Below are 14,972 nucleotides of genomic sequence, written 5' to 3'. Positions count from 1 at the left end.
TAATGAGCAGTTGGTGAATCCATACCTGCAGAAGAATACTCTTACTGGGTGTTGTTGCATCTCACTAGTGGGTTGGCTGGTATAGTTTTGCTGATGGATGACTTGACAGTATAACGATCTTCACTGAAGACTGTCAGCTGTGTTTGAGACCTTTTAATTTTGCCCTCCCCCTTTTCTGTTGTCCCCCACCAATGCAGCAATGCCAGCAAAACTTGTCAACACAGAGCTGTGGTCCCTAGTGAAGTGGGGTCCTTGGAGAATTCCCCAGCTTACATGAGGGAATGCCTAGAGTTTCTGTAAGACTCCTAGTATCCTCTGTCCTGTTGACATTTGTGGATGTGAAGGATTCCTGACATCTTGTTATTCTGGGGTTTCATGTGCCCTAGATTTCAGAACTGCAGTTTTAACTTTCTATTTCTTCATTTGCACTGCAGAGCTTTAGAGAAGTGCTGCCTGGTATTCTAAACTCCTTAGGGCTTTCCCTCCTGCCTCCCCCTGCAACAGATATGTTGATCTCCAGGAATTGTGCAAGGGTACAGTATTGTACTAAACATGAATCTACCATTGTTTTCAAGTTAAAATTGTGTATGCCAAGAGCTTCATCAGATGTGAAAAAAAGGAATATCACAGTTGGAGTTATGAATATAATGTGGTTATGTGGCCATGTTAGTTGCTGCATAATTGTAATTTGGTTTTAACTGTGAGATACCACAACTATGCTGCAGAATTTAAATTTCATTTCAAAGTACTGTCTCTGTAGCCTTTTGTGGTTTTGGATATTTAGTTTTCATCTGAAGATAAAATGGCATAGTGACATGAGCATAACAAAAATCTTTCATCTGAAAACATTCTCACAGAAGCATGAATTGCTCCTGTTCCCCCAAATTTGGTATGTTTAAGTTATGAAAGTGTATCCTTTAACAGGAAAAAAGACAAATGAAGAAGGTTTTTTCAGTCCTCCTGGAAGTAATGGCAGATGGGGGAGAAGGCTGCATGATGCCCTTAGCTGTTACTATGTGTTCATATAAGAAGTCTTACATGTATAGGAGGATTATAAAATACATTGCAGCAATTATAATAATATCGGATGTCTGTGTAGTATCATCAGTATGTAGGATGAACCAGAGAAGACTGAGTTGCTGCGTGGCAGAACAGTGGCAGTCTGGTTCTTCTCATAATCGTTGCTGTCTGCTCTGCTTAATTCCAACATATGGCAACAACGGCCCAAGATGTATTCAAAAGAAAAGCTTTTCTGTCAATGTAAAGTGACAGATCAGACTCTTCAAAAAAATAAAAATTACTCAAAGTCATAGTGGTGAAAACGTCTCTACTTTTGTTAAAAAAACCACAATTGTGAAAAGTGTTAGCCATAAGAAAACAAGAAATGGAAGTCCTTCATTGGAAGTCCTTCATTCTGGCCATAAAAGTTTGGTGATGTTTCATCTCAGCTTTGCTCTTTAAGGCCACCTCAAGGGCTGAAAGAGTAAAGTGGTTCTTACACCACCCTTGGCTATTTTGCTGAGCTGACTGAAGATACATATATTCATATTGGTTTCCAAAGTGGTTTATAGCCTGGGTGAAGAGAATAACAAAGATCATCTTACACCCTATATAAGCATCTTCAAATGCTGCAGGAGAGGGAAAATGTGTTCTGTATAGCTCTACAATTGTCACCTAAATGTATTCATTGTTTTCTTTTCTTTTTTTCTTGGGTGTTATGCCTTATTTCAGAGTTGCATCTGAAACTCTTGTGTCTAGATCTCTCAGATAAAGGTTCATTCTGAGCTACTCCTTCCATGTTTAGTTTTCACTATAGTTACTCCTGCGTAGTAAACACATTATGGAAACAGCTGCACTGCTGTGGAGATAAGCATTTCTATGAATCTCTGCAGACTGGGATTTGTTTCAGTGTCTGATAAATCTTCATAAAATACAGGGCCTAGACTTGATTGTTAGGTTGAGTGCCCACAGAATTAAACAAGATTAGTAGATTAAATTATGGGTACATTTAATAAAGCCAGGACTGGTTTTTTTCCCACTAAGTAAAGGCATTAAAAACACTGGAATATTTGAAAATAAATTTGAGGAAGTGTGTCTGCTAACAGCTTTTGTGACTGCTTATTTCCATCTTTCGTCCATCCATTTTATTTTTTCTGCTTTCTAACAGAGATGCTTAAATTTGAGGTAAATTTTTTTTGAAAGCTTTTTATTCTTATAGTAAATCTCTGTTATATGAAGATAATTTCAAGAGGTTGTTAAACAGATGCATTCCTGTTTGCTTATTGGTTCATTAATCATAGAGACACATCAGCCAGACAATATCAGGAATGAATATTCATCCATGATATATTTCCATGTTAAGAATGAAATGTGGGACAGGCTTATTGAATTGTGAATGAGAGAAATGTATCTTTATGCATATAAATTGCAATTTAGTTTGAAAGGCTGCAGTGGTGTCCTTAGCAAGCTTCTGCACGTTTTCTGCATTATATTACATCAGTAGTGAAATATCCATACTCTGTTTTCTGAGAACATCCTGGAATGTTTGTCTGCCAAAGACAGATCCCAGAATGTGTTTTAGCTAACAGCTCAGTAAGGAAACAGCCTTGTAAAGCATAGCATTACAGTAAGTCAGAATTAATAACACTTTGTAGACATATACTGTGTTCCTATGTTCTCTTTGGTCTTCCTTTTTCTGTAGGAAGATTGCAAATAGTATGTTTATTGTCTCCTACTTCCGTTCTACTGCTTTAGTTCATTCCTAAATTCAGTATTTATACCTTTGTGCTGAAATCTGTGGTTACGAGAGCAATAGGAAAGAAAACTTCTTTAAAAAGGTCGCTATTATATAGTGTATTCAAAGTGAGTGCATTCATACACAGCATGCTTTAGGGCAGACATTGTTACCCCTCTAAAGTGCTTTTCTTGTTTGCTTTCATTACTGTATTCAAATACTGTACAGTCATTGATATATTCTGTTTTGTACTGATCCTTTTTAATGGGATAGTACTGTTACTCTGATTATGCTGACCTGCAGGGCTGATGTGTCCAAAAGTCACACACCAAGTTTGCATCAGATGCCAGACTCACTTCTAGTGCCTTTTCCAGTACATTTCCCGTACCAGGGAGGCAAAGCTTTTGGACGTGTAACTGCAATGACTTGGGAGGGTTTCACCTTGAGCTAGCACTGTAATAATGATTAATGGCTAATCTGTTGTGATTTTCATGTGTTGTGGGCTCAACCTGGCATTTTCTATTGGACTGGGGCAAATTTATGTCTTCTGAAATAGGACATGAATGAATCTCAGCTGGGAAATTATGCTCAGTGGTACTTCTGTAGCTGATGGTGCACTGAGATGAGTTTGCAGGTGATTTTTATCTTAAGCTGTTTATTTGTATACAAGATGCTTTTTATTTTGCCACCAGACATCTTGCTTTTGTCTGGGTTACACATGCAAAGCTTTGTTTTAAATTTGGATTTTTCTCTCTGTCTGTTCAGGCTACCATTAACCAGTTAAGAGCTGAACTTGCCAAGGGACCTCAGGAGGTAGCTGTGTATGTTCAAGAGCTGCAAAAACTTCAAAGTTCAGTGAAAGAGCTAGAACAGAAAAACCAGGTGAGAATGCTGTTATTTCCTATGCTTGTCAGTTCACATTAAAATGGAAACACATCACACATTGCCTTGGGAAGTGCTGAAGACTAACAAAACACTTCCTGGTGTTGCAGAAGTTGAGAATTCCTTTGCCATTTTGCTTAACATGAGGGATATCGTAACGTACAAGCAAACACTATTTTAACGATCATCAGTACGTTGCAACTGAAATCCTCAGTGGTGTTATGATTGCAGATTTCTAATTGCTGCAGTTTATGCTTACCTGTCATTAAGCAGTATAGACATCTCACACATTAAAAGAAAAAAGCAGTACCCTTTGAAATACTACAGTGTTTGCCTAATAATCATAACTCAGAAGACATTTTGAGCTCTCTTCATTGGTGTTCCAGTTTCTTAGCTTTTAGATTGCACTCCTGTCACACTTTCTGGCCTTTTGTCAGAGTCATGAATGGTAGAAAATTGAAATAAACTCCAGAAGCTTCTCAGCTTCTAAGTATTCCTTGAGAGCTTTTATCAAAGCCCTTTGAGCTTGCTGCATTTTGTGTTTGCATTAAGAAATCATGCATTGTGGGGTAATAAATGGAGGTAAGAGAGGAAAGAAAACAAGGAGAAAGGTGCATGCTGCTTTTTGTTGCGTGTACGTATGACACTGTATATGAACTGTGCACGTTACATGTGTAATACATATGTGTAATATATGTTACCAGCAACCTTGTCTTTTCCAATCTTGGAAAATAGGAAAGGACAAAGACCGAACAGTGTGTATTTAATGTAATCATATTAAAGCAGCATTTGCAAAGAATATAAGAAGGTGCAATTAAAATTTGGTAAATTAAACTTACCTTTAGAAGGATGACTCTTGGTTTGGCTCATTAAATCAGGTGCAGAACTGAGATGGTGAGAATTGTCGTGCTGTACTTTTTCACAGACCAGAAACACTGAATCAACCTTTTGGCAAAATTATTGTCACACAGTATAGAGCCCTTGCCTGAATGTATTGCTATTCCATTAACAACGTCGAGTGAAACAGATTGATGCATAGTTTACTTTAAGAAAGAGTACTCTGCTATGTGAGGTTAATGCCAAACACCACTTGAGGAATAGGAAGAAGAGAAGTGGCAGCGAGCTACTTTTTCTCTTTCAGTTTCAGTGACTTAAAGCAGTTTACAGCCACCTCTTTATGCAGCTTGTTGAAAGGCGATATACGTAAGAATGGTATGCTAGCCAAGGGATCTTGGCCCTGGAGGATATGGACCTAGAACTGGAGAAGGTAAGACTAGCTTCCCAAATGACAGAAATTGCTCCCCCTTCGAACAGTTTGCACTCCTTGAAGAAGCTGTCAGGGAGTGAAGAGGAGCCATTAATGCAGGATAGAATATGTTGCATTTTGCTGCGTACATCCTTTTATAATTCCATTGCAATGCGGGAAGATATTTCCGTGCATTGACACAGAGTTTTTCAAGCTCATGTACAACCTCAAGCAAGCAAGCAAGCTGTTTCTTACATTTTCAGGAGCTATACTGAGAAGAGCAGATGACAAGTAGATAAGATCAGTTCTCTGAGATCAGCAGGAACTGCCTTTCCTTCATTTATAAAGCACTGTAATTATGGGGCTTGGCTTGCCTTGCAGAGGCCAGTAATGGCCTGTAGCCCAGAAGAGACCTAATGTTTGAAAAACCAGTGGTTTCCCTGAAGTATAAGACTTGTAATTTCAAACCCATTGCATGTGGGGTTTTTTGTTTGTTTTCTTTTGGAAAAATTGTGGTGCATTATCTACAGGGAAGAATGCTTAGTTTCCAACCTTCTACTGATGTAACTATTCTGAAATTTGGTCAGTGACCACAGAGTTCATTCTTTAATGTCTGGCCGCTGTCACTACTAATATGTATTACATGTTTGGTTTTTTTTTTTTCCCCATGGAGCAGTTGTAAAAGAAGGGATCAGTGTGGTGTTCCCAGTTGTATCTTGTGAGCTTTGAAGGCTCAGGGCTCTTTGTTGAGCATTGGAACATACTGTCATTCCCTCTTTCTCTTCTGTGGAAATCAATGCTCAGGGAAGAGAGGTGGCTGATGCGTGCCCATGTATCCCTTTACGCACCTGGGATGCAGCTGGCACATGCAGCCAGATAGGAAACACTGCAGGGTGCACTGATGTAATCTGAACGACCATAGCTTGGCAGCTCTGTGGCCTTCAGTCTGCTCATGGGCTTCAGGCACGCGCAGAGGTAGCAGGCTGTCAGGCAAACGCAGCTCTTCTCTCGTGAAAGCAGCAGCAGCTGTTTGTGGCTCTGTCCGGCCATTCATGACTGCAGAAGGTGTTCAGCTGTCGGGCAGCGGCTTTAAACACTGGTATTCATTGTTTTATTGCTCATCAGACCAGGGAGGAAGAAAGAAGAGTAGCACAGAATGTGGAGCAGCATCTCCAACCATGTGTAGCTGCTGCTTTTGGCTGTCCTTCGGATAGCTTGTAAGGTGATGGTGAAGAACATTTGCTGCTCTTGGCTGTCCCGTGGATAGCTTGTGAGGTGATGGTGACAAGGCTTTGCTTCTTTTTTGTTTTACATAGCATTCCTGAAACCTTCCCAGAATCTCAGTCTGCTTCAAGACAACGTTAACTGTTTCTTTCTCTTTTTTCCTTCCTGCCCCCCCCCGCCCCACTTTACTTGAAAATTTAAGTTAGTGCCCTGCACTGACTCTTCACAAAGTAGGTCATAGCAGTTCTACATGTGACGTGTGGATCTAGTTATGAAGTGGTAGTAATATTAATGCCTTAGTTCTAACTTGCCCAGCTATGGTGAAAAAGGTGCTGTAGTGTGTTGGTATTTCAGGAACATGATTTAGTGTGAATGTTAATGATCCTGCCTGGCCATTTCTCTTTAATGAAAAGGGAAGTGCAACTTTATTTTACGTTCTGAGGGGGAAGTTTTCTAAAAGCAGTGGGAGCCTTGCCACTGGCTTTAGGAGGATAAGGATGACACCTGACCTCAGTATGTTCTTTATGTACTCTATTCCTGCATTTTATATATGCATATATAAAAACTTCTGCATGCCTGTAACAGCAACAAGTTGTTTTATTTTTCAAGAAACATTTCAAAATATACTACTTCAGGGCTAGAATTCAATAGCCAAACATTTGCCTTGAGCCAGAATTTTTGGCAAAGTTGTGTGCTTTAGAAAGTATGTATTTTTTTAAATGGATACATAGGGCATTAATTATATTTGTTCTCACATGGGTTGCTGGACTGCTAGAGTTGTCATTTGCAAGATTGCTTGTTTTCTAACCTCTCTTTTTTTAATAGAGTCTTCTGTCTATTTTATCACGTTTGTAAAATAGAAGTGTCTGTGTATGGTTTATAACGACCAATATAGTCATCTTTTGTTAAAATCTGTATAGAACAAAACTGTTCAACTTATTTGAATAATTTTACAACCTTTTCTTCTGGCAAAACAGGTTTCATCCCTGGATACTGTGCAGAAGTGCGCTTTTAAGACATAGCTAGAATTGCAACACTATCTTATCTTTGGAACAGTGTTATTCCAAAGTTGCAGAACTCTCTGATGTTTTGATACATAAGGCTGATCTCAGTGTTGGCATTTTTTCAGGCTGACATACTAGAAGTGTTCTTTATTTTTCTCTATTTTAATTGAAAGGGTCACTAGGGAATACCTTAGTCACTGAAACTGCAGGAAGAACACAGGCATTTAAAAGGTGTGCATAGTAATGCTCCATTGAGATAGATATCACTAACATGCTGCAATAAATGGAACCTGCTGGCACATTTCAAGAAGATGGAATGAATTACCTGGGTTGGTCGATGACCAGGGCTTCCCTGCAACTGCATTTCTGTGCTTCAAAAAGTGCCACTGGAAAACTGAAATGGTTCTCATGGCTTCTTTGTCCTGCTTGAAATTCTAGTTAGTGCCTCAGCTAAGCTTGGGGGAAAACCTAAACTTTCTGTAATTATATCTTGTCCATTAAGATATTTAATTTCTATCTAAATGTATTTTTGATTAGTTCATGAAATTTGATAAAAAGCATTAAGGTAATAGCTGAAAATTATCTGTAAATATTTTTTTTTTCAGTATTTGTCTCAGCATGTAAATTTGATAGTATGACCTTAGACCCTGCAATATTTACTGTTGTTAATGTGGTAAGAAAAATCTGATGCTCAGCGATGTTCATGTCTTTCTTTAGGGAATCCCAATTTTTAGTGTTTTCAAACTGAAAGCAACCATCCTCTTTGAGCTGATTTGTATGCAAGGAAATGAGATTGTATGAATTAAAATGTAAAAACATTTTGAAAATGAGTGTTAAATCATGAGTATTTCATTCTGTGAGTTATCAACATCACAAATTTTATTAGTTTTCACAGGTTCTCTTTCATAATTTGGATAGCAAATCATGCTGTAAGTATAGTGACAGGGCAAAATTAGGATACTTCTAAAAATGACCAGCATGACGACTGCACAGGATTAGACAGGAATTAAAACACAAATATTGTTGCTTAGGGAATTGTGTGAAGGACAGTGATACTTGAAAACTTTTTCTGTGTACTAATAACTCAAATTACTATTTCAGCTTTTCCCCAAGCAAATGCAGTTGTAATAACCTAGAATTTGAATGATCAGGGAAAGCAAATTAGTCTTCAGGATACAGAAATAGAGTTTGTGTGGTGTTCTCAGTATGTGGAAGTGTATTTATGTGAGAATATGAAAAAAAGTGTTTCCAGTTGAAACTGCGTGTTCTGTGGGCTCCAGAATTAATTGTGTGATATGAAATAGAGGTCAATATTTCCTTTAATAATGTTTTTGAGCAAGTTCTTCACCGTTCAGCATCAGCACTTGAAAATTTGAATAATGCATTGAACAGCTGTAAGCAGAATTGCAATTAAATTGCTGTGTAACTCTCTCTATAGAGTCTGACTGAAAAGCTGCTGAAGAAAGAACAGGACTACACCCAGCTAGAAGAAAAACACAATGAAGTATCTGTGAGTAAGAAGAACGCGCTGGCAAGCTTTCACCAGAAGGACCTGGACTGCCAACAGCTTCAGGCAAAGCTGTCTGCATCTGAAGCCTCAATACAGAGATTACAGGCAGAGCTAGGTGAGAAGGGGGAAGCAAGCCAGAAACTTAAAGAAGAGCTGTCCGAAGTAGAGACAAAGTACCAGCATCTCAAGGCAGAATGTAAACAGCTGCAGCAGCAGAGGGAGGAAAAAGAGCAGTATGGCCTACAACTCCAAAGTGAGCTCAGTCAGGTAAGGTTCCTTAAGCCTCCTAGACCATCCTATTGGGATGGTTCCTTGAACCATCCCATTAGGGTTTTTTAAACTGTGCGTGCATATTTTTCATGCGCATGCATGTGCATTTCCTTATTGAAGGGGAGTAACTCACCAGTACTTGTATTTGAATAAATGTAAAGCATTCTTCCTGACACTGCAGAGAATGAGATACAATCACCTCTTCCCCTTAGAGAAGTAAAGAAAAGAACAGGCAAAAAGAAGAGGCTGTGATAAGAGTGCAGAAATTATTTGGTATTTTTTTGTTGTTAGGTCTGAATCTTTTTAGTAGGTCCAAACCCTTGTCAGGGGTGAATGAGGATAGTTGTAACCCCTGCGTCACAATCAAACTCAGCAAGATCTACAATTATAACCACCCTTCCACATTTTTATTTCTGGGAAGGGTAATGTAATACCTGTCTGTAGTATAATTCCCCTTTTCCTGAAAGGGAAACATCTTACTAATTCTGTTCTATCTGGATCTCTTCTTAAAACTATCTTTATAATTTCAGTTTTGAAGATTAAGATTGAATGAGCATAAACATTGTAGCTTATTTCTCATGTTCTGATTTGACTTTTTTTGTTACTTGAATAAAAAAGGCTTTAGCTGATCTCAGACGGGTTATTTGTCCACTCTTTTTCTCTTGCAGTGTTAAACGAACTCTTCTTTCATCCTACAGTTTTTCCCCTCTCCTTTTTTTGTTGATGCATTCCCTGAAATAAGGGAAGCATTGTCAAATGAGAGGACAACCCAGAATATTGAGTTTCCATGACAAATATGGTAATAGACAAACTGTAAGAAGTCAGCAAGGTTATTTATTCTGGTTCAGTAAGGTAGCTGAAGCTCTAATGAATTCAGGTTATGAGAAAAACAAATTCAGGTAGACTATCAGAAGTAGTTTCACTTCTAGTTGTAATTTTACTACTCTATAGGAAATTTGAGAAAAGCGAGTCTTCGTTTTACATTAGAACTGAACGATGCTTGATTTGCTTTAAAATTGAATAGTGAATACTGTAGGGAATACTTAGTGTGAAAAGCAGGGATAATGCAAAGTCTCCATGAACAACTTCTGTTTATGTTGCTGATTGCTATGAGAACACCCAGAGCATACGTCCCCCCACCGTTTACGTATTGTTCTGCTGAGTCCAATCAGTTATGGAAGCAAGACTTTCATATAACATTGAGCATACTGAAATTTGAGGCTGGTTGAACTCTGTTTTATCTAGTGTCTTGGGGGGTAATGTGTTACACTGGAGAAATATTTGTGCATCAGGAATCATGTCCAGTCCTAAGATGGAAAAAATCATCTGTTTTTTTGTTAGTATGACATACTTCATTTTAATCTCTCACTAAAGCTTTATAGTTTTAAAGTGAGTGTTTCTCAATTTCCAACCCTTTGTCACGTCTGAAACAGATTAAGTTGCAAGCTGTGCGTGTATAGTTTATCTTGGAAGAACTGCGGCTTGGCAAAACTTCATTTATGTATGTATTACATCCCCAGAATGACTTTCCTTCTCCCATCAGTCTTCTGTCAGGGGGAGGGGAGATAATTATATTAGTTACCTGCTTAGGAATCCTCACTTGGTAAAACTGCCTCAGTCTGCCCAGGCAACATGTATGCAAGCTTCAGAAGCACAGCCAAGAGGTTGAGCTGTAATCTGGCTTCAGCCCAAGAGGGCATTTTCAGGAAGGACTTTTGGGTTGGGAAAATGAAGGAGGAGAAAGGTGAATAATGCATTGCTGAACGAATTCCTATGAAAGGAAATGGAGGCATTGCACATTCTCTGGTGATACCATTGGGAAGGAAGACAGTCTACGCATGAAAACCTGACCAAGCTGCTGGATCTCAGGATGTGTTTTAGAATTGTATTGTAAAAGAATAGTGGAGGGAAAAAAGCCCTTCGTACATGGTATAACATAAAATTAAAGTCAAGCTTTAAAAAATTCTCTTCCTCTCTCTCCCTCCAAACAAGAGTTCAGTTACTATTGTCATGAAAAGACTAAATTTCTTGTATTTTTTCACTTTAATGGAATTGGCTTTTTATGCATGTAGTCCAATAGCTTATGTTGACACAATGAATGCTGCCTATGAAGGTATGTGTATAGTTGTTTAGTCAAACCAGGTTTTCAAAGAATCCTTGCCATCTTCTCAGAATTCTTTTGAACAGATGCATGACTGGTTAAGTTTGTATATTTTAGAATTTGGGTGATGTGAAGGAGGTGATCTTCACAGTGGAAGGAAACTTCAGTGGTAATGTTGGTTCCAACACAGCAATAGGAAGAGCATAACAAGAAAATATGGACTCCTTCAGTCTTGAAGAAATGTTAATTGCTAATAAATACTGTTGTTGTTGAGAAAATTTGAATGTACTTGGTTGTATCTTTCAAAGTCTAAACATTTTTTTATGATTGTTGTATTCTGTAACATAGGTTAATCCTGGATTTTATGATTCTGTTTAATTAAAGTCAGTCTTAAAATCCTTCAAAAATACCTAACTGTTCCTGTAATAAAAGTGACTTTTGTAAAACATTGTTTGCTGATTTTGCCCTTTTCAAATACTCTCTCCCAGTATTAACACAGCCATGAATAGTTACAATAGTTACCTTGTTGCACCCTTTCTTCATGAGATTTTTTTCCTCCAGCTCTTGTTCATATTTTTAGTGAGGAGGAAGTATTAATAATTTAATGATTCCTGTGGAAAAAGACAAATGTTCTTCATTACTGGAGGAGAGATTATGGTCTCCTTCCTCACCCTGTCCTCCCTCTTCTCCCGTCTCTCTCTTAACTGTGCAGCCACAGTTAGCAATCAGCATCTCAGCCATGTGCCGAACAGCTTTTCATTCACAGTATTTGTGGTTGTGGACATATAAACAAAAAATTTAGCTTGGTTTCCTGAGAAAATAAGGCATAAACACATTTGTTTCCCTGTCTCTGTCCCCTGTAACTTTTGCATTGTTTGATAACTTCAGCCAGATTTTGACAGATGGCCCAAAGGTCTTCAGCATTAGGTTCTTCAGTGTTAAATTCTTGGGGAAACCGGCAGCTGGGTAAGAGAGCCTCACCTCCTCAATGCCTGGGGGGAAGATTTAGTGTTATCAAAACCACCTTTTTCTGTCCCGCTAGGCATCCAGCTGGTCAGCAAGTGGTAGCTTGCGGTGAGCAACAAGATTGTGCTGCCTTTTGCCTAGATATTAGTAGGAATTTGAGGAAAGCTTGAGCAAAGTTTAGTGACATTGAAGGGAGGACCTGGAGTTAAAAGGTGAATGGTTCAAGAGTCTTGGACATAAATTCATAGGGAAGCAAGCTTCATTCATCCTGATACCTGTAGAAAGTTCTTGCTGTGCTGCAAGGCCTGATCCATTCTCTGTTTTTCCATTGAGTTGAAAGTTCATTTGTGTATCCATGAATGTGTTCATGTAGAAGTAGGCAGGAGGTAACCCAGGACCTATAGTGACAGTTTCAAATAGAAGAACAACTGATTTTGTGGAGAGCGCTTGTTATAACAGTGAATAGTAAAAGGCTGCCCTTGCACTTTGAAGATGGTGCAGTACTGCTTTTGATGACTGAAAAAAATATGAGGCAGGCTTATGTCCAGCTGGAAGAGTGCATCCCCCTACTTACTCTCTGCTGCTGCGAGATGCTGGACTGTAAGCCACCAAAGTTACTGTGTACCCTACATCAAAGGTTCATGTACCTCTTCTCTGCAGAGAATGAATGCCATTAATGTAGCCAGGTCAAGCTAAAAATTATGCTCTTACTAGTCTAGCAATGTAGAACAGTATATTGTGGGAGGCAGTGGAGTGGGTAAAGGCATGGTGCTTCAGCCACTGGATCTACAGGGTATGCGCTATATCAGATGAGATTGCTCTAAGCATCACTATTTCACGCCTTTGAAGGATTTGTGTTTCTGTTAAATCTCTGTAACTCATATTGAAGGGCATCTGTAGAGAAATGAGGATGTTTCTGAGTCCCTCCAACCTACTTTTTTGAATATTTGTTCATGCTTGTGCAGGCGATGCTGTTCTTTATCATGATTTGTGTTTCTGAGGTGTACGATGTACATACATGACTTCAGGAGCTCATGTAGTTGTTTTACTCTGGGTTATGAAAACTTAGGGTAAACACTGCACAAAGCGAGTCTAAAATACAGTGCTGTTGGCTAAAGAATGACTAAAAAAATGGATTATTTTGGTTTTTTTGCAGTTGCACAGTAAACTTCTAGAAACAGAGCGCCAGCTAGGGGAAGCGCACGGGCGGCTCAAGGAACAGAGGCAGCTGTCTAGTGAGAAGCTGATGGACAAAGAGCAGCAGGTGGCTGATCTGCAATTAAAACTTTCTCGTGCTGAAGAGCAGGTAGGGGCTTTTACAGAGACTCGTTTGCTCTGGTTCTGATAGTAGCCTGTATACACTTGTGATGTTTATAAAGTTTGTCCTTACGGGAATTTCATTTGGCTAATACTGTTAAAGTCTTACAGTAAAATTGTCAAAATTGGCCAAAATGCTGCTTGCATTACAGGTTTTGTAAGGCTAAATGCTTATCAGATGCGTGGATGTTCATGGTGCTTTACAGATGAACAAAAGATGCGCTTTTTGCACTTAGGAGCTTTGTCTAAGGATCTTGTGAAAAAAAGGCTTAGGTGCACCTAAACTCATATGGGTAAACTTTTGTGTGTAGATATTTTTGTGAGAGAAAGCCCTACATGAAGAAAAAGTGAATATGACACAGCAGGTCATTGAGTGTTAATAACCTGCGTGGGGTGGGTGGGCAGAAATCACTTGTTTTATTAATTTTTATTTGTTTTAATGAGCATCTTGTATATGTTGCTGATTTTCTGCTGCCTGTATGTGGAATGGCCAAATATCTGAATGGTATGTTGTCAAAGCTTTAAAGCTTTTCTGTAGCTAATTTGCAAAGCCTTGACCAGTATAGAAGTAGGGAGATTGCTAAACTGAAGTTGCTACTAAAAGTGCTAATAATAGTAATAATAATGTTGTTTTACAGGTATCTATATTATCAGTCATGTTACATCTTAACAACTGTTGGAAAAAACATACTAAAAATCTCTTATGTTTTAGATTTTTGAGAGCTAAAATACATATATGTCTGATAGTTGTTTTATAGTTCTCACTTGTGACATAGAATCTCACCTATTAATAGTAATGAATGCTTTGGTTAGATTTTGATTTTTTAACTAGCATCACGCGCTTTTATACCAGTTTTCAAATATTTGCATTTAGAGTCAAATCTTTTAGCATTAGAATGAACATTGACCACTATTGGCATACTGAAGGGTGCTTGTTCATTCATTAGTCTGTTTTGTTTGGTTGTTTGGTTGTTTTTTTCAGCTAAAGGAAAAAGCAGCAAATTCCACAGAACTGCAACATCAATTAGATAAGGCAAAACAACAGCACCAGGAACAACAGACACTTCAGCAAAATACTACAGCAAAACTACGAGAAGCCCAGGTAACATAGCTATGTATCCTCATGTGAAAGTATATTTCAGGATTTCATTAGTTTAAATATGTTTTCTCTGTAAAAATGACTTGCATGACTTATACTAGTTTCAATAAATTAACTTGTAAATCTAGAACAGAATATACAGAGTGTTTAATAAATTTATCCAACATTTTATGCATTAGGAATAACTTCTAAGGTCCCTATAATTAAGGAAGCTATTATGCGATTTTCTAGAATGATTTGGAGCAAGTACTACGACAAATTGGAGATAAGGACCAAAAAATTCAAAATCTTGAGGCTTTGCTTCAAAAAAGCAAAGAAAATATCTCTCTGCTAGAAAAGGAAAGAGAGGACTTATATGCAAAAATTCAAGCTGGTGAAGGAGAAACTGCAGTTCTTAACCAGCTACAAGAGAAAAACCATGCATTGCAAATACAGGTGAGAACTCAGAGACTTGTTTCTTTTCTCTCATTCTCATTATTGAATTGTGTTTCCTTTTTTCCTGTCTCATCAGAGATGACATTAATCTTTTCTGTACTTCGCTGTTTCTTTGATACTTACTTTAAAGATCTTACTGTAAATTTCACAAGACTTGTGTTTTGGTGACTTCCTTGCTATCAGC

At 38.2% G+C, this 14,972-nt stretch overlaps 1 protein-coding gene across 2 annotated transcripts in view; it reads left to right on the top strand.

Moving 5' to 3' along the window:
• EEA1 (early endosome antigen 1) overlaps nt 1–14,972 on the top strand; it is a 77,774-nt gene that overhangs the window by 32,556 nt on the left and 30,246 nt on the right. For both annotated transcript variants that reach the window (XM_075727732.1, XM_075727731.1), the window contains 5 exons: nt 3,500–3,616; nt 8,529–8,867; nt 13,094–13,243; nt 14,237–14,356; nt 14,585–14,788. In XM_075727732.1, coding sequence (XP_075583847.1) covers nt 3,500–3,616; nt 8,529–8,867; nt 13,094–13,243; nt 14,237–14,356; nt 14,585–14,788 — 930 coding nt within the window. The remainder of the gene's footprint in view (nt 1–3,499; nt 3,617–8,528; nt 8,868–13,093; nt 13,244–14,236; nt 14,357–14,584; nt 14,789–14,972) is intronic.

The sequence above is a fragment of the Pelecanus crispus genome, chromosome 1 (assembly GCF_030463565.1).
Source record: "Pelecanus crispus isolate bPelCri1 chromosome 1, bPelCri1.pri, whole genome shotgun sequence".
NCBI classification, from domain to species: Eukaryota; Metazoa; Chordata; class Aves; order Pelecaniformes; family Pelecanidae; genus Pelecanus; species Pelecanus crispus.
This window is presented reverse-complemented; position numbering and strand designations above follow the sequence as displayed.